We start from the raw sequence: 23,664 nt of genomic DNA on the forward strand, positions 1-23,664 counted from the left end.
TCGTTAGACCTGTTTTATGGGGGGTGTAGCCCCGTAAAATACAGATTCGTCCCGTATTTGGACACTAAAAGATGCGTTCAGTTTTGAAATGATAGAGAACGTGTTTTGTTCCGTATGTTTGAGGTCTAACTGTTATAGCGATGGTTTGAGACAGAAACACGCAGCTCTCTTTCAGCCTGTGCGAGGGGCGGATTCTCCACGGCTCCTAAACAGGGAACTCGATTTTCTTCTTTATTTAGCCAATCAGCAGCCAGTTATCGGGTCAATCTTTCAGTGCTGGAGCCAACGGAGTCACAGTCCCTCCTACAGGGGGTGGTTTTGCAGCGGTGCTCAGTTCAGGAGAGAGGGTTGGATCTCTGCGTGGCGACTGACCAGCGGAAGTGGCGAGTCTAATGGCGACAGAGCCAGTTCGTTCGCCCGTTTTATTAGTGACGTCCAATTCGCCAGCGCCTCTCCGCCAGTTCCTCGCTAGTTTTATTAGTGATCTCTAGTCAGTTTTAGTAGTGATCTCAACTGTATCAGCGGGATTAAGTTAAACTTAATTACTTCATTAGTTAACATCAATAAATCATGACCCATAAATAACGTTGTAAAATAATTTCAAAACAACCAATAAATTTATTGTTGGTTAAATCTTAAATCAAGTAGTTCTGAGTGCTTGGTTAGATCAAACTTATACCACCGATTTCCTTTCCAATCGGATAGTCCAAATGATAGCTTTATAAAAAATACAAGACATCAGAGTTATTTATTTATTTTTAAATGCTGACGTATATTTAAGTAGACGCCTTGTTTACAATATAACCGAGCTAATACAACAACAGACACACCAGAGGATACAGTCATACAAAATATGTGAATATCGTTTTCAAACACTAAAAAAAGAAAAAATAAGTAAAACACACACGAAATAAAACATTCATTATCTGTAACCGCTTATCCAGTTCAGATCAGGATCCAGAGCCAACCTGGAATCATTGGGCGCAAGGTGGGAATACACCCTGGAGGGGGCGCCAGCCCTTCATAGGGCAACACACCTACGGACACTTTTGAGTCGCCAATCCACCTACCACCGTGTGTTTTTAGACCGTTGGAGGAAACCGGAGAACACACCAACTCCTCACAGACAGTCACCTGGAGCGGGAATCGAAACCACAACCTCCAGGTCCCTGGAGCCGTGGGACTGCGACCCCCGTGCTGCCAGCGTACCAACACACAAATCAAATTATAGAGTTCAAAAACCAGAGACCTCTGAGACATGAGAACGTCCCTGGGCTACTGTAAATGGAGTTTTAAAGTTATATTAAGTGCACAGATACTGAATGTAATATTTTTCCATATTGGGGGGGGGGGTGATGAGCTCTCGCCCCTCGCTGCGCTGCCGTTGTATGCTTATCTGAACCTGTGTGTGCTTTTGGGTCCTTTACATCTTTATTTGCTACACAAAACATGGGAATTTATTTTTTAATTCATCCGAGAACTTACATTTATGTTTCGGCATTGCTGCTCGAGATGAGGTTAGGTACATGAGCTTTGCCTGACGTAAACAAGGACTACTGACGTGGAGACTGACCAATTAAATGTTTACAGAGAAGATTATCTACCAATAACGGTAGCTCTACAGTCAGACCGTCCAATCAGAATATTTTAGGCTACTTCACCACGCCCCCTTCTCACTCAAGCGAACCAATCGGAGTAGGGGAGGGCGGGACTAGTTTGTGAACGAAACACTTCTCAAAATTCTATGTAAGCTCTAGAAAAACAAAATCCCGGACGTTTGTGAAATTTTTTTTAGATTAAGTCTAAAAAACAGGACATGTCTGGGTAAAAGAGGACGTCTGTTCACCCTATGTAAGGGACTGCCACAGAATGTAAGGGAGCTTGAACCTCTATCAAAGATCTGCCTGGTGAGTTGCAATATCATTTGATAGCTTCACTTAAGAGAAAAGCCCCACATGTGTGAATGTTCGATCATGAAAAATAATTAGATCCATTGTATTAATAATCTGTTAAAAAGTGTGCAAAATCAAAGAACACGATTTAATTTATTTTGATGTGTGTAATGACCATTAAGTTGTACATTTTTAGCATTTAAGCCTTTTAGCTTACACAAATGTATTAACATCTAAATATAAGATCAAATATATCTGTGTGTAGCATGTTATTCCAATTGTGGCGCTTGTCTCACGTTAGTGTAATAAATACTTCTTAATAACAGAAGAAATTTTGCAACACTTCTTCTAGACAGTATAATAACTACATTTATCATGACCATAAATATTCAGCACACTTCACTAATGTGAGGTTTGTAAAATTCTAGTCAATTGGAAGGAGAGAAAACACTTACATGGGGAAGAAATATAAACTTCTACAGACAAAAAATCTACATTCAAAAATCAATTATAATGTTTGTGTCAGCTGTTTAATGCTAAAATTCAGTTTACCTGTATTGGAAGATAACTTGTCAATTTTAGGGGTGACCTTTGGCAAGGTCAACATTTCAGAGCACCCATCAAGAAATACGAGCATCTGCAATATCTACATATCTTTCAGCTATTAATTATAATGTTTATATGAAATGTTTAATGCTGAAATTAATGCTTTTTATGGGCAGGAGGTTTCAGAGCACCTGTGAACCATATACATTCAGCGTGAACCCACCCTTGAAACCTTTATCAAAATGCAGAAGCAAATGAGAGATTCCAGAAGTAAAAGGCCTTATCAGCAAAATCCACAAAAACAAAATGAAAGCAAAGGCTGGCAAAATGCAAATGAAAATAAATATAAAAAAACTGCAAAAAATTATCTTTTATAAAATAGATTTGAGATGTTTTCTGTTTTGACCCAACATATATTTTCTACTCTTGATTTTTTTTTACAGATTTTATTATTTTGTGTAAATCTTTTCAAACAGGTGGTATTTCAAGGTAAAATTTTACAATGTTCCAAAGTGCAGGACCAATAAGGAACCTATTCTTCTTTTTTCCAGAGATACATTCATTCATTGTCTGTAACCAGCAATCCAGGGTCCCAGCATGTCTGGAGCCTACAGGGAATCAGTGGGTGCAAGGTGGGAAACACACCCTGGAGTTGCGCCAGTACTTCGCAGTACTTTTAGTTCCTGCAAAAACTAAACACACACACTTTTATTTCACAAATGTATTTACTGTTGGGAGCACAACATGGTCCAAAATTATGATAATAAAAATGTGGTTCCTGATTTTGCACAGTTTAGTACAGGGGTCGGCAACCTTTACTACTCAAAGAGCCATTTGTACCCATTTCACACAGTAAAGAAAACACTGGGAGCCACAAAACCCTTTTGAAATTTTAAATGAAATAACACTGCGCATAACAGGTTTTTTTTGCCTTTGTGCTATGTATAAACAAACTGTACTGTGTTACATTTATGAAATCAATGAACGACTGCAAAGAAAAATGAAATAACATTTCTGCATACAACAAAACATTTTTAACTAAAAAAAAAGGATGTTGAGTTGAAGGTTAAGTAAAATACTCAATGTCTATTTGAGTCCTTGTAGTAATGGAAAAAAAAACATCGAACTTAAATTATTCACAGCAAACAAAAAAGCTATCCTCTCTCTGCATGCCGTCATTATTTTACTGGTGCCGTGCAGTCAGCGGTCAGAAAGTTCAAGAAACCGGACACTGGCGGGTGTCGCACGTTGGAAGTTGTGACGTGTATTAAGAGCAACAAAAATATTTAAAATATTAAATATTAAAATATTTTAGATGTTACAAGATCGCCATAATCTTCATAGAATTACATTTTGAAAATGAATGAACCAAAATAAAATACATTTTAATTAAATATTCATTAATTATTTTCAAAAGCTGAGCCGCATCAGAAGGATCAAAGAGCCGCATGCGGCTCCGGAGCTGTAGGTTGCCGACCCCTGGTTTAGTAGATGGTAGACCTTGAAAAAAAAGGCTTGGCTTGTATTTTTTCAGCTTTTTCTTCTTTATTGAGGGATAATTTTGCACTTATACTGCACTTAATGTCCTTATATGTATGAGAACTTAGTAAATGCTGTGTATTGCACTTACTGTGTTTTGTTCTTTCTAGGTATGAGCACTGACTAGATACTTTGACAGTTTAGTTCTTTCTAGGTATCAGCACTGGCCCTTGTTCTGGCAGTGTCTTAGCTCAAGGGGAGACTGGACTCAAACCTATTTGTACTAGCTAGGACAAACATTTTGAACATTAAGCACTTTTGTGAGTCGCTCTGGATAATAGCATCTGCTAAATGCTGTAAATGTAATGTGAATGTACATTTTGGGATTGTGGGAGACATATTGACATGAGAACACCACAGACACTTGTGAACATGGCCATTGTCATCGAGGGAGCGGTGGTAATGGAGTCTTTGAATTCACCACATCCTTCACAGTGCATTTTGGACTGTTGTATGCACTGAACTTCAATGGGGACCAAAATAAACATTTAAGTGCAACGCATATTTGTTGATCTAAGAACCGTAGATAGTATGTCACCTCTGTGAAAGTGTTGCTGTTAGGTTTTGGGAAGTTTACCCACATTTATCAGTGTGAAGTCCTTCTTCAAGAATTTAGTCTCTTTTTTTAGAAAACTGTTGTGTTGCAGGTTTGGTAGCTGCACCACTTTGAATCTTGATTAATTTAAACACTTTAAAAACCAGTAGTTTAATTGTCTGGTTTTGTTGTTTGTTGGTTGGTTTCACCACTCTAAAGCCATGTATTGGTGGTAAATTCAGAAATATCTAGGTAAATGTAATTGTTCATTTTTTTTGTCATGTTATTGGATATCAATGCTTAAGTGTTTTTTTTTACTGTTTGAAATTGATATGGATAAAATTTTTCATAACTTTTGAGTTTATATTTACACATCTAAAAACACATGTCCACTATTAATTTGCAGTTTGTCTCCAGGAGAAGGTGAAATTAAATAATTGTATATAGAAGGATAAAGTTTTGGCAGGGTTGCTGATAGATATATACATTCTTGTTGCATCTGCTGGGGTTGTGAAATAAAACAAAGCTTGTTTCTTTTGAAGTATAATGCTTAATATTTTTACACTTCAAAACAGCTGTGTTATTTAAGATTAAAGACAAAACTTAATATAGCTTAGTATCAGTAAGTGAAAATGTAATGGTTACATAAAGTCAGTAATAAACAATAATGTCCTAAGAAATGCCCTAAGTAAGTCAAAAAAAAGACTTTTAAAGGACTTTTCTCAAACGTCCCATCATAGTCCTCTGTTTTGGCGACTGTAACGTTGAGGGGACGTCCTGGGTACCTTCCTGTAACACTGAGATATACGGGCATAGTGTGCAAGTGTTTCAGTGTATTTTGTCCTAGAGGGCCTCCCATAGCCTCTCATATGAACTAACTCTCTCTCTCTCTCACTCACTCACTCATATGATAGGGTACTGAGCCCATACTTACTATAATACACTACTCCAACTATATTAACAACTCGGTATATAGTCTCCCGAAGGTAAACAAAGTGCATGTTTATAGGAACCCTCGCATGTTGGGATGTAACATTTTCTTAAGTATTATTTTTTCAGATATCATTGAATTTCGCGCTGAGCTAGCAGGCTAATGTTCGGTTTGTTTTTGTCTCTGCACAGTTAGCCGCTAGGTCGCTATAGTCCGAAGATCTGCGAGTCAGTCAGTTTAAAATGACCGCTGAACTTTCTTTTGTCCACCGAAGACTTTTCGGGTTCCTGAACGAAATCGATTTACTTTATTAATGGTTGCCACAACTGGGCGATGCTTTCGAGAAAGAAAAGTAAGAACGAAGCGTCCAAGCCAGCAGAGGTCCAAGGAAAGTATGTGAAAAAGGAGACGTCACCGCTGCTGAGAAGTGAGTAAATCATGAGTCATTTAACATTACTAATTCGAGGTTTAAATGACATGCATTTTACCCAACTGTTACGAAACAACACCGATAAAGTACTTGTTCATATTGTAGCACATTTTACTCTTTAAAAATATCTGTAGTGTTAAATCGTTTAACGGGGAACAGTCAGTGTAAGTTTGTGATTTTAGTGATTTAAAATCAAGGGCCATTGTTTCTGTAACAAAAAAATTATTTTTATTTTCCATAAAGTCAATTGTTCAAATGTTCTAATTTAAAATTAAATATACTTCAAACAAACAAAGTTATATCTGAAAGTGCATTTTCATTCAGGCTACCCAGGTTTACTCTGCATACAATTTTTAAAATTAGCAGTATACCTGTAATCGTGTACCATCTGACTAGAGGCCCTTATAGGAGCAAGGATTAGATTTACCTGTGGACATGATAAACTAATAATGGTACAAATAATTATTATTATCATAATTATGGAAAAGTATTTTTAGTTTTAGTTTTATTCCTCTCAGAACAGAACATTTCAATATTTTTTCTGGAGTTTGTGCTCTTGTATCAGGAAAGATTACTGAGCCATTTAGCTACCTACTGTATACTGAGCAGTAAAAATAACCTCATGATAAATTAATCCCCACTGAATTAACATGTTAATGAACATTTTTCATATCTTGGGTTTTCTCCAGAATGTAGGAGCTGGAGGAGGCATTTAGTGATGAAAGATATGGTTTAAATACAAGGTTAAATTGAACTGCTAAATGACAGGCCACACACATCCAAAAAATGACCTGAAGGATCAGAAGTGGAGAGAAATTTCGGGTACCTATAGGGCACAGTAGCAGCCTTCACACGTATTAATGTGAATCCTACTTAGGAAGTTACGGTTAAATGATTTATAATACCAGTTATAATAATTGTGTGAAGGATTACGAAAATTTATTTGCCCATTGTCTGTTTTGAAGGAATACAAGATAAGGTCGTTGAGGGCTGCATATTTTGGTCTTAGAACAGCAGTAAGTGTGTTAGTAACCCTGTATGTCTACGTATGATTTGATTAACCCCTCCCATCTCTGTTATTTAAACCAAGATTTCTTATCTAGTGCAATCCACCATAAACATTACTGAAGTCCGCTGGTAAAATTTAATTTTTTCCAGCTCACCATGTAAAACTAATCCCATCTGAACAGGGCTCAAGATAGTTGTCTTTGTATAGATGGTAACTGTATAAAACTCAATTTTATTGACTGTTTTTGTCCATTTTTACAGAGACAATGTCACACACACTACACGACTGGGGAAAACACCATGACCCCAAACTCCCCAACTAAACATGCAACTCACATTTCCTTGGAGACACATGGGGTCTAGCAATGTGTAACAGTATGTAGGTGTAGCAGTATGTAGCTAAATTTGAACTTGTCTAAGTTTTTAATCACTGTGTTTAAGGGAACATCTACAGTTGAGTGGTAACATTTCTCTCTGGTTTGTTTACATTCAGTAGCTCTGCGTCTTTTAACGTGGAACAGTACGTTTGAGTAAAATGGCTGTTGTTTGTATGTGGCTGAAGATAAACTTTTCTGTAAGATTTTATACACTGTTTAAATTACTGCAGAAACATGTTTGTAACTCCAGTTGTTTTGTTTTGTCGCACTTACAGTAATACATTTAACCGCCCGAATTTGGAGACCATTAAGTAGTCTCCAAACTTAAGGTCTCCAAAACCTCGAAAAACAATTAGTCAATATTACCCACCTATGGAGCAGGAATAGAGCAATATCCTCATCTTGGTTCATGCCTTTCAACACTTGGAGTTCCATTTGTTGTCTAAAATCCTTCAGATCCTGTTTTTGCCCTCAGCTTCGTAAACAGAGTAGACAGGTTTTCAGCACACAAACAGACTGGAGAGCTAGCAAATGGCGAGGAAACATCTTCTGAAAGTTTACTTTAATACACTTAATATTATCCACCTATGGAACAGGAATAAAGCAATATCCTCATCTGTTTTTCATGCTTTTTTTTAACGTTTGGAGGTTTCTCTTAGCCGTTTCACTACCCTTTGTTTTTTAAACCATGTACTGACACTGGGGTTTGTAAACACATTAGATCAGTTTAGAGCACACCAACAAACTGCAGTGCCCTCAGATGTCCTCAGATGATTTTGATTAAAATCAAGAACATCACATTTAATGTTGAACCGACTCTAGATTAGGGAGACTGCATAGAAGTAAACACAGACTGAAAGTGCTACAAAACTAAACAACTCGATTTACAAATGAGGTTCTGTGGTAATATAATCATTTAATAAAAATTGTAGAAAAGTTCAGCTAAAGAAACTTCAGCTATGTACAAACAAGTCATTTTTTCCCCTCAAACAAACCGTTCCACTTTAAAATGATGCAGAGCTTCTGAACTTAAACAAGAGACAATGACAGTTCCCCACAGTTGTAGACATTGTTTATATAAAAGGGTTTAGCTGCATATTAAATGGGTCATTTTGGAAGGGTAACATTGGCCATATTTGCCAACATGTTTGAATTTTAGAAATACCTATGCCCCTGAAATTTTATAGTTTATTGGGAATTACTTGCTTACCTGTTCACAAGAAAATTAGTCAACACTAAACTGCATCCATCTTTCAAATTCATGGTCAAAATTCCCTCCTGTTTTACTCCATCTCTAGGATGGATTTTTAAAAGGAGGCAGAGACATTTTAGCTCTGGAAGCAGCACACTCTGTTTGTATTTGCTTTTGTGTGTCATACCTGGCAACAGAGCATGTGCAGTGGGTGGGACCACAGGCCAAATCACCAACAGAGTTCCTTTTTGGAATTGACACTCCTCAAAGAAGAATATACTCTCAGGGATTCCAGTGGTTCCCATGGAAACCCCTCATGTTTCATTAGTTTTTAATGACATATGCTGACATAATGTTATGATATAGTAAAGTAAATATATTACAGATTGCTTCTTTAATTACCCAACATGCACCACAAAGCTAAGATGTGGAGAAGCATGTAGTGTCCCACTGCTGTAAATCAGTGTGTCTGCATTGTTTCTTAAAGTGCAATGGCATTTAAAATTTTGAAAAAAATGTAACAACAATTATTTTGTTATTAATCCTGCCTTCTTTTGATTGATTATATCTATCGACATAGAAAATGTCTTTTTTTCAGTGTGATTGCCATTTAACATTCCTGCATGGCTAAAAAACGTGAAACAGCAGTGCAATAAAACTAAATTTTGGCATTTAACACTTTGGAGGTTTTTGATGTTGTTTATGCAATGTTATGAGTTACAATATGAGGTTGTATGATTATACTAACACTTATCTATCTACTTAATTATTTATTTCTTATCCTGACACCCCTTGATCTCTTGATCCCTACACCTCTTGACCTCTCAGTTAACTTGCTCATTCTTCCACAGATCTTATGCCCCAATTCATTCGTCATGGCCCAACCATCCCTCGTCGAGCAGAGGTGTCATTGCCGGATGCCTCTCCTGTACCTGGTGCAGGTGTGTACCCTCTTGGTGCAGGGACTGAAACAGGAGCTCATAAGAGTTTTCTCCGTAACGCAGCATCTCGGCCACCACATGATCGCAGAGAGAGCCACCGTCTGTCTGCCCCACCCTATCTCCCTCGCTCTATGTCTGATCTCTCTCATGACTTCTCCTCATCCACATTCTCCTTCATCAGTGACAGTGGACAAATAACAGAGAATGGAGATGCGGGCCGATTCTATTATCCCCCTGGGGCATTGTATGACAATCAACCTAGGCACACACGCAAGCTTGATTACTTCCATGATGATTGCAGGTTCTACGAGTACAGTGAACATAACTACAGAGCTCCTCCACAGACTCAGACACCCCAGCCCCAAAATAGACCTCCTGCAGGTGAGTACAGTTTATTGAATATACTCCAGCACTGTATGATTAGCAGGAAAGCAGTATGAACAAATCAGTTCTTTATCAGTAGGGTTAAACAAAATGTGAAAATGTCTAATTGCCATTTTTTTTAAAACTGGAAATGTTAATGCAGTTTAAATTGCATTGATTTTCTATAACTTATTAAGCTTCAGACCATTTTTGGCAGGGGAGGATGGCATATCCACCTTTCCTGGGTTTTAAAGGAATACTATGTAAGAATTTGCTTTTTTTTTTTTTTTTGTCTCCTGGCCTCCTGAGTGTAATTCACGTTTACAGTAATGTCATGAAATGAAGTCTCTCATTCTCTCCCCCACTCACTCACTCTCATACACATGACAGGCTCTCAGGGCTTCTGCCAACACACTCTGTCTTTCTCTCAGACAAACACACATGCACACTTCTCTCTCTGTGTCTCTCTCACACACACACACACACACACACACAGCTTCTGAGAGGGGGGGATATTCATATTTATTCATAAACAAACATGCACAATAAAGTATTCTTCCACCACACAGTGTAGTGCATTAACAGCGAGCACTGTTGCTAAGCATCATGGCTCACTGCTCAGTAACTCTCAAAACCAGATTATAACACTTTAGTCAATAAAACTTATCACTGTCTCCGCAACATATGAAGATTTGTGCTGTAAAGTTTTTCTCGCCAGGGCCATCCACCCTGTGATTCTGAAGTTGCTAAGTCCAGTAAACCAGCAGTGGACCTGGCCTAGCCTTGTTATAGTTATGTGGAACATCACAATCGTTTTTGAAGCTGTAGTTGTAAGGTAGAAATACTACATAGTGTTCCTTTAATGCTGACTGTAGAACACCATACTGCCAGTTAGTTTTGATTTTTAAAAATATTACACGGTGTTCCTTTAAGCTCTCTGTTTTGTCTACATAGTGGCATAGAGTATAGTTTAAAATATTTTTAAGACACCTGTTTCTTAAACAGGCTACAATTTTGTTTTTATGGCTTTTTTTTTTTGCTTAAACTCGAAACTTGTTTTTGCATTTTAGACTTGTTTATCACTCTGTGTTGATTTTTTTAGTTTTAGAATATTTAGAATACCTCGCTTCATGTATTGTGTTTAATAAATCTCTCATGACTTTCACCCTCGGTGAGTGATTTATGACATCTACAGGTCCTTAAACCTGGTACATGAATGAATAGTAGTCACTGATGTCTCAAATGCAGCCAAATACCAACTGGTACAAATCATTTTGTTTATTCATAACTGTTCTAAGAACTGAAAGTGATTACTTACAGTCTCAAATTCACCTTTGGTATAGAGAACATTTTCATTTGTATTACCACTGCAACTGTTCGTTTGTCTCCTAGCAACAAAGCCACTCTGTGTCCTGTGAAGAGCTATGTGGGGTAGGGAGATTTGTTTAGACAATTTACAGTTTTATTCACACATAAACCAAACGTAACCTCAGATTTTCATAATGTAGTGGAGTAAAAAGTAAGATATTTTACTTGTAATGTACAGGGTGGGCCATTTATATGGATACACCTTAATATGGTTTTAACGTAACTTTATTCTTTCATGAGTTATTTACAAGTTTCTGACCACTTATAAAATGTGTTCAAAGTGCTGCTCGTTGTGTTGGATTGTCAATGCAACCCTCTTTTCCCACTCTTCACACACTGATAGCAACACAGCAGGAGAAATGCTAGCACAGGCTTCCAGTATCGGTAGTTTCAGGTGCTGCACATCTTGATGGTATGGTGTGGTAGATGGGGTACAAAGATAGTGGGGCCATTCTTCATCAATGGAAACCTCAAGGCCACTGGATATGCGAAATTGGTACATGATGATGTGTTTTCCTCTTTATGCACTGAAGCTGGCATGTTCCCTGAGTTTTTTCCAGCAAGATGGTGCACCACCACATTATGGGTGTCAGGTCTGAGCATTCCTAGACGAACAGTCCCCTGGAAAGTGGATTGGTCATTGTGGGCCAGTTGAATGTCCCCCAAGTTCTCCCGATCTGACCCCCTTAGACTTTTATTTTTGGGGTCATCTGAATGCAATTGTCTATGCTGTGAATATATGAGATGTGCAGCATCTGAAACTACGGATACTGGAAGCCTGTGCTAGCATTTCTTCTGCGTGTAATAAAAAAGGGTTCATGTATGGAGTGTGTTAAATACATACTGGGAGGTTAGTAACTTAAAAGAACTAAGAGAGGTGCATATTTATCAAAAACTCTTTAAAAAAAAAAAAAAAAAAAAAAAAAAAAAAAGCATTCAACTCTGAAAAGCAAGCTTGAGAGGCTACCAGAATGAGGATGAGCTTTTCACGGCCGTTGGATCCAGATGAGGATCCGGCTCTGAAGTGAAGGGAATCTGAAGCACTGTCTCTCTGGGTTTGTTCACTGTGCTCTGGAAGATTAGTTTCCTACCTTTGAGGTCACCGGTTGTTCTTGCTCTGGGCTGGCTTGAGTTTGTCGACGCAGCAGATTCAGATGCTCACTGGAGCAGGTATTCCAGGGTGAATGGCAAACGTTGGTGGTTCTTATAATCTCTAATCTATAGACTAATCTCGGATGTGGTCTACTGGCTTGGCCAAATCAAGTTTACATGCCTTTCATTAACATGGAAGCTTTTGTTGTGAGCAATAAAAACTAAAGAAGAAGAGAACAAATAACAATTGTATAACAGTACTATTTCTTTCTGCAAAAGGTTCAACACTTAAAATAGTCATATTTTCAGAGCTCTTTCTTTGTGTAGTTGAGCTGCTTTGGTGAAAGGAGTGAGCTGTCTTTATTCTGTCGAAGGTGATTCCTGGTCAATTAGTTATTTTTCTTGTTTATTCTTCAAACTCAACTCCAACTTAAACTAACTCCCAGGGGAGGAGCCCATGCTCTGATTGGACCCTGAGGGTTCGGCAGAGCTGATGGTGATTGGCTTTGAGGGGTCCAGGGTGGTGCTTAGTCCTTAGAGCCCAACTTTTGGATTTGGCAGGAATCAAGACATAAGGGATTCAGTCAATGAATAAATTCACTGATTCATCATTTCACTTATACAGAAAATTTGTGGATACAATGTTTTCAGTAGCTTGATATATTATTTCTTGGTGTGTGTGTGTATTATATATAACTTACAAGCAAACCAGGCACGGTTACACATCTATGTTAGATTACATGAAATGAAATACAAATACTAAGCTTCCAGTGTGTACAGTCCTGATTAAAGAACCACTCAAATACATAAAGAAATGAAATAAGGAGGGGTTTCTTTGTTTAGCGTAGTGTAATTTTAGTATACCATTAGCTGACAGAGTTATCAATCCATTAAAAATTGTAACCATTTGTGAGTTAAATCAGTTTTAGTAGTTTTATTTATGTATATAAAACACTTCTTGTACTTCAGGGTGTCAGCTTTAGCTCTCTTGTTCCACATTTTGCTCCATGTTGCCTAAAGCTTTCAAAACTGAAATTTGTTCCTCTTGACTTTAGGAATCATATTTGATACCCATTTAATTGTCGCATGAAGTCTGTGTTTGGCTGTAATATTGATATCATATTGATATCTAATGTTGAAAAACCTATAATATTTGGTTTGTTCACAGAAAACAACAGGACAGGTTACACAATAAGATCTCCTGTTTGTCTCAAATCTTTTTAATTAGATTATCTCCAGCTGTGCGGAGGGATATATGCTATCTATTGTCATGGATTTTAATTACAAGGGTGCCGACTTCAAGGTCAGGGGCGCCTGGATAGGTCCCCCAATCATCCTTGACCTTTAAGAGAAACCAGTCAGGTGACCTAACCAAAGGGTGTTGCCCCCTTAAGTAAACAAAATAATTTAAATTGAGGAATCTGGTTGATTTGAAAGAGATGATAATTTGAGATTCGTCATGTGTGTGAGAGTGTGAGCAAGAGGGTGTGCATATGAGTGTGTGTGAAAGAGAAAAGGCATGTGCATGTGATATAAATTTTTTGTTCTGACTCAGCTGGCTACCCTAGTTGGGTGTCATCAACTCTACACTTCCCGCATACATCATATTTAATTTAAAGCTGTCTGCAGAGTTTTCATAAAAGTCTGAAACAGTGTTTTTTTTTTTTTTTTTTTTTTTTGGTGACTGTGAATGTTAATTACCCTAGCACTTCAAAGTGGTATTGTGATTGTGTATATTGTGTTCTATTTTTATTACTGCATTGCTGCACTAGGTGGAAGTAATTGTATATAACTTGTATATAATGATTTTTTTTTTTGTTCTTTAAATTTATAAGTAAAAAATTTAAAATAATATAATACATCTAAGCAGAAGCTTGGGTGCCAGTAATTTATTTACTTTATTTTTTAACTCTTTTTTTTTTTAATGAACTGCAGAGATGTTCATTGGTCAAGCAGATACACTGCACTGATTTTAATAGCTATAATGTACCAGAAGTGTGCACTGTACAACAGCATTATCAAGAACAATACAAGTATCTGATTTAGACTTGGTATTGGCCGGTACTCAATATTAAAAGACTCGACTTGGGATGGGGCAATAATCCTCCACTGAAAGGGAAAAAAAAAAACATTGTTCAGTTAAAAAAAGGCCTTTACACAAAACAAGCAACAAGTCATTTCCTATCAGAGCATGAGATTTATATAAGACGATATAGTGACAAGCAATTAATTAATTAAATTGATAAATTAAGTTGAGATTTTATCAATTTTATGGAAATAATTTATGACCTGCTGAAGCAATATTCTAAACGATCCCAACAAATTTTGCGGAGCAGTCATACACACAGTAGCCTGTGGTCCCCAGCTTCTGCTCTCAATGTTTTATTCCTACCATCTTTGTTATTTCTTCTTTTCCCATTTCATATTATGCCTCTTTGCCCATGCGTGGCCTTAGGAATGGTGCCAATAGGTTCATGTTTATCTGCACCAGTTATGGCAATACAGTCTCTACAGGGACTAGACAAACTGTGTGCGTGCTTTTACACATCTATGTCAGTAACCTAAACTGTATAGGTTTATTAGAAGGGAGGTCCACAAATATTAGAACATACTTGGACATTTGGTCTCCACTTCTGGTATCCATTATATTAAAATAAATGCTCTCTGCAGAGTTTTTTCATGAAAGTCTGAAGCAGTGTGTGTGGAAGAGCCACCTCTTTTCTGATACCAAGTGCCAAGTGTTGGTCATGTGACTGATCTGAATATAGACTCCTGAGCTTTTCCTCTGTGATCTTTTCCCTCAAGTGCAGTATAAGTGCACAAAATATATTTTGTGATTTGTAAATGTTATTCTGATATGACTCAGCTGGTCTGTAGTCCATACTAGAGCATCGTTATGTCTACACATTTTGCCAGCACTGGAGAAATGCTGTTAATATGTCAATGTTGGCTTTGATAACTTTTTCTTTAAGATAAGCAGTACACTTCATAAAATGTTGCTTGTTAAGCAAAAGTAAAATATATGTTTGTTGGCAAAGCAGAACAGACTACTTTTGCTATGGAGAAAAAACATCAATTGTTAATTATGCACCCAGTAATTCTGGGTAGGTTCCGGACCCACCACGTCTGAACTGGATAAGCGATTGCAGATTTTGAATGAATTAATAAAACGCTTGAAAGTTAATATTCAGCAAAAAACTTCATTCATTCATTCATTTTCATGATTGTCAAAATTCTTTTTTTTTTTTTAAACAATTGTGAGAACAATTTCTAAGTGAGTTTTGTCTCTTTGTATTTAAAATGATTGAGAAAATATGGCATTTTACTAATGTTATTGGAGTAGTGGAGAACTATTAATTATGTTTTGTTTTGTTTTTTCTGTGAAGCTATTGGATGTATGCAGGCAAAATCTCTGGGAAATCTTACAAGTTTGACTGCAGAGGAGACTGCTCTTCCACCAGGCTGGACAGTTGATTGGACAATCCGAGGGCGAAAATATTACATTGATCACAATACAAACACCACTCATTGGAGCCACCCACTAGAGAGGGAGGGACTTCCACTTGGCTGGGAAAGAGTAGAGTCCGCAGAATTTGGAGTTTATTATGTTGACCATATCAACAAACGTGCTCAATATAGGCACCCCTGTGCTCCCAGGTGAGTGTGAGAGAGAGTAAGAGAGATAAGTTGTCTTCTTTCAGTCGTCCATGTGAAGGAGACGCATGTTTTAAAGGAGTAAAAGGTCTGCTGTAACACTGTAGGACAATTAGAAATTCAATACTTTTTGTTAAACAATAAAGGTAGTAGCATTGCAATTTTAAACTTGATTGCATTTTATAGCTTGTATAATGTTGCTGGTCTCTCATTCCCTAAGCTTAGCCCACTAACTGTGTAAGATATCTCTCTAGGTATACTATGGTGTATTATCTAAATATTTTTTTCTCTGTTCTGACCTTCAGTGTTCCACGCTATGACCAGCCCCCACCAATTCCACCACCCATCACTTACCAGCCACGCCCTCCAGAGCGGAATCAGCCAGTGCTGGTGCCAGCAAACCCCTATCACACTGTAGACATACCAGACTGGCTGCATGTCTATGCAAGGGCACCCCTGAAGTAAGGTTTATGCACATTGCAGACACAAATATTTAAATACATGTTTTGAAACAAAACCAGCTGACAGGCTCTTGGGCACAGTGTTTTCCAAATTGGCCAGTGGTAAGCTTGGGGAAGCAGCTGACATAATGCTGTATGTTTTAACTTGGACAGCACAAGAGCCATAGAGAAAGTAAATAGAGCAAACTGACGTGTTTTATCCACTGCTTACAGTGGGTTCAGATCATAGTAAACATGCCTCCAGTCGCATTGACCACAGCCGCAGTAAAAAAAATTTTTTTTTAAATATAATAAAAAGAGCGTTTTTTTTCCCCCTCCATTTTATAATTCATTTTTTGTTTTCAGATCAGAAACCAGATAATGGCTCATTTGCTATGTGTATTTGCCAGAGTAATACTTGATATGAATAATACTGCTGCTATGATCTTGGAGAATCCCTGTTTTGTGCATTGGCAGTGGTATAATGGCAGCACCTATGTTCCTGTTTCAGATATGATCACATCCTGAAGTGGGAGCTGTTCCAGCTGATGGATCTGGACACATATCAGGGCATGCTGAAACTCTTGTTTATGAAGGAACTTGAACGTATTGTAAAATCTTATGAAGCGTACCGCCAAGCACTGCTGTCCGAACTTGATGTACGCAAACAACGACAGCAGTGGTATGCTCAGCACCCAACCAAAAATTTTCCTCAGAACATGTGAGCTACAGCAAGCTGCCATCCTATGACAACGCTCACAAAGAAGCGCAATAGCAATGTGTGCCTTAGCAGCATATTATGTACAGCAGCCAGACATGAAATATGCAAAAACTCTCACATTTCAAAATGTCCCTCTTGTTTTTGATACTACAACAACCAGGCAGAATCACACAGGAAGAAAGTCCTGTATACTGCACACTTGTGGTTGTAGCTCTTACATGTGTTTAGTGACTAGCAAACCTTTTCAGAAATCTTTATTGTACAAAACCCACCAAAGCTGTTACAGTGAACATTACCCTTAACCTTATTAAGATCACACATTTGCCTTAGGTTTATACTGCTCTGTGTGCAGCATGTAGTCAACATTCTTATCCAAGCAGACAATGGATAATTGAAGTTTTTTATTTTTTCATGACAATTTTCTTCATGTATGAGGCTTGTGAATTTTTCTAAAGGATTATGTTTTATTTAAAATCTGATTTCTCTGGCAGAATGTGAGCATCATTTGAGTGAGCAAGGTGAGAGTGAACTTTTGCAGCTCATGGCATTGGATGTGTTTGCATGTGTATCTTTTTCCCTGTATAATGAAATTATGTGCAAACACATGTATACACTACCTTTCAGTGCTCTATTAAAATAAGATGTTCTGTAATATTTGTTTTAAGAGAAAAATTAGTGTGTGTGTGTGTTATGAAGTTCCAACAGCCATTAGAGATGCACAATGATATCAGCTAAGATATTGGTTAAAACTTACTGAAAAATATAATTTTCAGTAAAAGTTGTTTCATTTTTTTTATATATATTTCTTAATATTTTAAAAAAATCTCTGATTTACTAGACATATTTACCAAATTTTCTGACCAATTGTATTTTGAATAAATGTATATAACACTAAAAAGGTTTTTACAGATGTGTTTTGTACCACTGTGTGGCATCATTGTTTTACACGTTTTAATCTATTAAGGAATAACGAATAAATCTATAAAGGATATAACAACATGTTGCTTCACAACTGAAATCATGGTAACTGCTGGTTGACTTTTCATCTTTATTGTGTGCAATACAAGACATGGTGCATGACAAGCTCATGCATTCTTTTTCTTGGATATCAGTAAATGTTTTCAATGTTTTCACAGATGAGGGCCCAGAGGACTCTATGCAGCATAGAGTTGATATATTCCTTGTTGCATTTTTTTAAGCTGTGGTTGACTGTTATGTGATAACTGTTTTCCAAAGTACTCAGTTCATCTGATTCCCTTGATATTTGGGTGGAATAAATATTAATATTAATAATAAATGGGAAATTCTGTACACTTAAAACGGGGATGTAATTTTTGTGGGGCTTATGATGGCCAGAATGTCATGACAATTTACACTTGCATTTGTTCTAGGTCTTTGCAATTATGATTAATCAAAGGTGTCTCGTTGGTACAATAGTGCACATATTTAAATGTACACCAGAAAGCCTGAAATATCAGCATGTTTTGCAAATTCATTAAAGTTGTCAAACTTTCCATTTCTTTGGTTATTTCTGTTGTGAAAATTGATTAGCCCCAAATTGTGCATGGTTACTAATGATCCAGTCCTAATTATATAAAAGTGTCAAATATAAGTCAAAGGTATAATGGCACCTGCATTAGGACATGTTAAACCAATCATAAAGCAAGGGGGGGGGATTCGTTTGTTTTTGCAGGTGTCCCAGGTTCCTCGTGCACCTTCATGCGACCCTCGCACAGCCCTAGTGTGGGTTTCCCTGAACATTTTCCAGTCCATATGTTGAGATAAAGTATTGATAATGAGGTTATAATTTCCTCATAGTTTAGATTGTTAGATGATCTGAGGAAAAAAAATGCAGATGCACTTATCCAAGTTCTAATCATGCTAGAAATGCGGATCTGGTCCAAGACTTCTATTAGTGTGGTGTACTTATAGAATAGAAATTTCCATAGAAACTCAAGGCAATAGAACCCAGGGCTACCACTTGGAGGGAAATGACGTTACTGTACTGTGCCCTTTGTATATTCTCAGGAATATACAAATATACAGAGAATGTGTGTTCGCATTAATGTCAGCAGTTACGCCCAGAGTAAGCAGTGCGGTGAGAGTACTTCACTGTAATGTTATTTGCTTTTTTGTTAGCATTTGCAGGTTTCGCACACATCCTGCAAATGCTAACATTCAAATGTTCGGGAAAATTGTGCTGTGCTGGAAATTTATTTAAATATTCCTGTTTTTCTTCTGCTGAGAATTTTATAGGCTGTCTATAAAAGGTTAAAATAATAGAATGTAAATAATATTGGACCAAGGTACTGCAGTGAAAACTGGGGACTGGAAGAGGAAACCGAACTTTACTAGACTTGATTGATGATCCTAAAAGACAACTACAACATCTAATTATGTAAAATATATTCAGTATTAGTCTTAGTGCAACAGAGGATAATGAGATACTGCATTTGATGGGACAGCATTATCCAATCCAGCCTACGGCTCTCCCGCAAATATGGCATTTTTTTCCATAAATATTAAAATTCAATTCAACAGCATTAAGCTTATTGCTGGATGCAAGAGCAGGTTTCTGATTGGTTGTCCACAGAGATACACCCATTGAACACTGCTGAAATGAAGGCACTTATATCAAACGCTGCCTAGGTGTGACAGGACTCGATGTGTTATTGGCCGTGTCTCGGCTCTCTGGGATCTTTCCTTACTTTAAATGCTTCAGAAGAGTCCATGAATAGGTAAGAGGTAACAGTCATTTTATGATAACCCACAACCCTGAGAGTACAGCATGTTTCATTAAACAGTTCAGGAATTATATAAAATAAGCAATTAATAAACTGAGCTGTAGTGGCAAATATATTTTAACATTATTTCTCATTCCAAATTATTGTAACCTCTGAGCTGCAACTATAGCTGAATATGTTTGTATGGTCCCTCTGTAATACACTATTTAAATAGAGATCTATGAGCTTCAACTGCCTTACAGTGCATTATACTTATATCACTATCCATGCACCCCTTATCCATGCATCTTAATTTTAAATAAGATATAACTTCCAAAAGTATTATAAGGCACATCTTGTACGTGCTCTTTACAAATGTTACAGAATCTCAGTGCATCTCCAATGGGCTCTCTCGGTATCTCAGTTTTATTGGTCAGTTTTACTTACTGTTTGTTTTGTTTTCTAAGCCTTTCTTTTTCACATATCTTTTTCAGATTAGGGATAAGTGTTGGTGCATAATATTTTTTTCAGTCAAAACTACACTTATTAATGTCTTGTTTGTTTGCTTTTTTTAATGTTTTGAATAAACTTTTAGTGCCAGTCACACCTCTCAGTCTCCATTTATTACAAGAAAGGAGTACAACTAAAACTTTTTATAACAGTCAAAACACATCATTTGTACATTATTTCAAAATCTGCATTAGTATCAGTGTATACTCACAAAGTAAATTGAATACAAATGATTGGTGGCGAAACATGAGCTAATTTCAAAATGTCTTGAGGAGAGCTGCAGCATAAACCAGTGTGATACATGAAGCATGTCTTAATGCTGTTTTTATAAACTTTGCTTTTTCCTTTAAGAAGACAATTTGTAATTGTGTTCCTGATTTCTATCTGCAACATTAATGGTGATTTATGCTGAAGATGAGGCAGAAATAAATCTTTAGGCTAGGTAGGGTATCTTATCTTGTTAGTACCTTACTCATGAAGAACTGTGAGAGAGAATGACTTTTTCCCAGCACTTGAGAGCCTTTTTGTACAGTTAGTTTTCAGATTAGAGAAGAATTCAGAAATAAATTATATGGACAAACATATTGGGAGAGACCAACTAATCATTAAATTCTGGTGTTTCATTAAGTCCCATTGCGACAGGTGCACAAAATCAAGTACCTAGCCATGCAGCCTACCTTAAAAATCATGTAAAGTTCAAGTGTGGTACTGTAGTAGAAGGTCACTGTTGCAAAAAGTCTGTTTGTAAAATATTTCCCCTAGATGTTCCATAATCAACTCTGAGTTGTGTTATTGAAAAGTGGAAGTGTATGGAGTGGATTTCCAAACATGCTGTTTTATAGGTGTGAAGAAGAACCAAATTCATATTACATTTTTGTGTTAACAAGCAGTTAACATTATCTTAACACAAAAATACGACATCACACAATTAGCCAGATATTTTATTTTCTGCTTAAACCACATTTTGTTCATTAAATACCAACTCTGTGTTTCAAAATGCAAACAAAACTTTCTCTACAAACAGTAACACTGTCAAAGCCCACCTAAATATCAAAGTCAAACTTTCACAACACTAGCACATTTTCTCAGTTTCCATACAGTCAATCATAGAACAAAGACTCACAAAAATACTAACAGTTGATGCCATTATAGAAACAGCATTAATTTCCATGTGTCAGTTCTACAAGCAAACAATAGGTGTTATGACATCCATTCTTTTTTGTTTTGTTTTATATGTAACTTACTAGGTACAAGTAAATGATTAATATTTTCTGTATGGTAGACAAAACAGAGTTCATGACAGACTTGGTGAAGTAAAATTGTCATGACATTGGGCCGTTACATTAGGGTCATGACATTGAAATGATCAACAAAAAACAGTCCTCTGTCAATCTCTCCCTTGTCCAGACATTTTTCTTTTTCTATTTCACACTCTCTCTGCTCCTGTATGGTGCTCAATGTACACTCAATGTACCACACTCAATGTAGAAAGCCTCTTTTAATGTGTCCATGTCACTGACAGCACTTCAACACCTGCTTATATCTTCGATTGAAACTGGAATCAGCTGTGGTTCATATACTTAAATCAGTTACTTCTAAATGGGTCAGTGATCTCATTCTACTATGCTTATTAGTTATTTCAAAATAGCTTTCCATCTGCTAATGTTCCAGAAGTAGATGTCTTGTACTACATCTAAAGTTTTGAACATTAGGTTTCCATTTCCTTCATATTGTGTGCAAGCATTTTTTTCAATATATTTATTTATTTATTTTCTAATTGTGTTCAGAAAATGTGACTACAAAGTGGTTACAGCAATTGTAAATCTGTAATGCCTGTGGATTAAAAATGTTATTACATAAAAACACCTGTAGGTGAAATATGGAGATGTCCCAATACCTTTGTCCATATAGTGTACATTATGTTTTGTTTACAATAATTTAGTAAATTTGTAATGATTTTACTAGCTTGTCTTTGGTTGGAATTTATAGGAAAAAAAAAAAAAAACTCAAATACCTGCATGCTAAATTTTATTGTTTCTACCTAACTTCTCAATTCTGCATTGCTCCAAATCTCCCTCCAACAAATAACCCTAACCGCTGCATTTACATACATTTTGAAGTTAAATTTCCAGTGAAATATTAGGTGTCCCTTAAATTACAAATTCCCAGTTCAATCACTGATAAATCCTGAGAGGTTAGTGTTATATCCATTTTATCTCCTATCAAACATAAGTCTGTAAACACTGTTGAATATATGTTACCTGAATGAAATGCTGGTAGACGGAATTAAACCTTTGACTAATTAGATATCCAAAATGAGTGGCTTAGAACTACCCTATACACATTAAAGGCACACTGGATGAGACTGGATGCAACCACATACACTGCTAGTAAAATGTTCATTGTGGTGTTAGCCTTAACCTTTAATTAGGGAACATAATTGTACCTTATTCTATTATAATTGTAGGTTTTAAAATGTTCTTAATTTCATATGCCCCATTTCATCTCCATGACTTATGTTATTTTATTTTACACTCTAATGAAAGATTACAAAGATTCACTTTGTTTGTATCTTTAGTGACAATAATGTACCTCTATCATATGTATGTATATTTAGGACTTTTAGTTTAGCTGAAATCTGTGCTGCTTCAAACACCTGAGATGCTAGTCCTCACTGGTTTACCAGATGAACTCTCAGTGGTGGTGGTAGCGACAGCAAATTAAGCATTTTTTTTTCTAATACAGGCACAATATAATTTTTTCTCTCACCTCCTTTTTTCCCCTTTTTCTTGTCCTTCATTATCTTATCTTTCTCTGGCCATGTTACTACCCCTGGAAAATATAATGGAGTCACCAGACATAGAGGATGTTGACCCAGATTTTAATTTTTTCAAATTAACAAATCACAAATTTGACACAGATTAGCCTTTTCTTTCTTAAAGAGCTAAACATTCTGGCTTTGTAAAATATAAACAAATCAAAATATTTAATTCCAGATTTTTCTTTGTCAAGATAAGGTATAGGGAAAAATTATGGAATCACAATGTAGAGATCCATCCTGCAGCAATTCTACAAAGCTAATGTGTGAAGTGATTCTGTGATTTGTTTGATACGCGCTGTGTGGTGATTCCTTAATTTTTGCCAGGTTTAGAATATGATTCAAAAATCTCAAATATGTTATGTCCGAATCGTCAGTGCTACAGAGTTGATGTATGTTTGTGCCTGTGTATGTTAGTGCGGCAGATGCAGTCAGTTTCTTTTCTTGTCCTGTTGGTCAGTTTGGTGTCCGGGAAAAGCATGGCTATACAGCTGTCTGTGACTAGCTGCCACATTATACAACTTATACAATGCCTGTGAGACACAGGAAGATATGGTTAGAGAAGAAATTAAAGTAAATTAGTG

At 36.7% G+C, this 23,664-nt stretch overlaps 2 protein-coding genes across 3 annotated transcripts in view; one reads left to right on the forward strand and one right to left on the reverse strand.

The window, feature by feature from the left end:
* Positions 1-5,377: 5,377 nt before the first annotated feature.
* Positions 5,378-18,502, forward strand: sav1 (salvador family WW domain containing protein 1). The gene is made up of 6 exons (XM_066679206.1): positions 5,378-5,498; positions 5,635-5,870; positions 9,302-9,772; positions 15,601-15,871; positions 16,174-16,329; positions 16,820-18,502. Exons 2-6 carry the CDS (start codon positions 5,777-5,779, stop codon positions 17,031-17,033), a joined length of 1,206 nt encoding a protein of 401 aa, XP_066535303.1. The 5' UTR covers positions 5,378-5,498; positions 5,635-5,776; the 3' UTR covers positions 17,034-18,502.
* Positions 18,503-20,428: 1,926 nt separating this feature from the next.
* atl1 (atlastin GTPase 1) overlaps positions 20,429-23,664 on the reverse strand; it is a 76,505-nt gene continuing 73,269 nt past the window's right edge. For both annotated transcript variants that reach the window (XM_066678988.1, XM_066678987.1), the window contains exon 15: positions 20,429-23,613. In XM_066678988.1, the coding sequence (XP_066535085.1) occupies positions 23,512-23,613 (102 nt within the window). In that variant the 3' untranslated portion in view covers positions 20,429-23,511. The remainder of the gene's footprint in view (positions 23,614-23,664) is intronic.

Source organism: Hoplias malabaricus, chromosome 8 (assembly GCF_029633855.1).
Source record: "Hoplias malabaricus isolate fHopMal1 chromosome 8, fHopMal1.hap1, whole genome shotgun sequence".
NCBI classification, from domain to species: domain Eukaryota; kingdom Metazoa; phylum Chordata; class Actinopteri; order Characiformes; family Erythrinidae; genus Hoplias; species Hoplias malabaricus.

Excerpts from the sequence above, each read along its gene's own strand:
- sav1 (XM_066679206.1), top strand. The coding sequence starts at position 5,777 with ATGCTTTCGAGAAAGAAAAGTAAGAACGAAGCGTCCAAGCCAGCAGAG. Across the intron at positions 5,871-9,301 it reads GACGTCACCGCTGCTGAGAA|ATCTTATGCCCCAATTCATT; the intron begins GTGAGTAAATCA and ends ATTCTTCCACAG. Across the intron at positions 16,330-16,819 it reads TATGCAAGGGCACCCCTGAA|ATATGATCACATCCTGAAGT; the intron begins GTAAGGTTTATG and ends TTCCTGTTTCAG.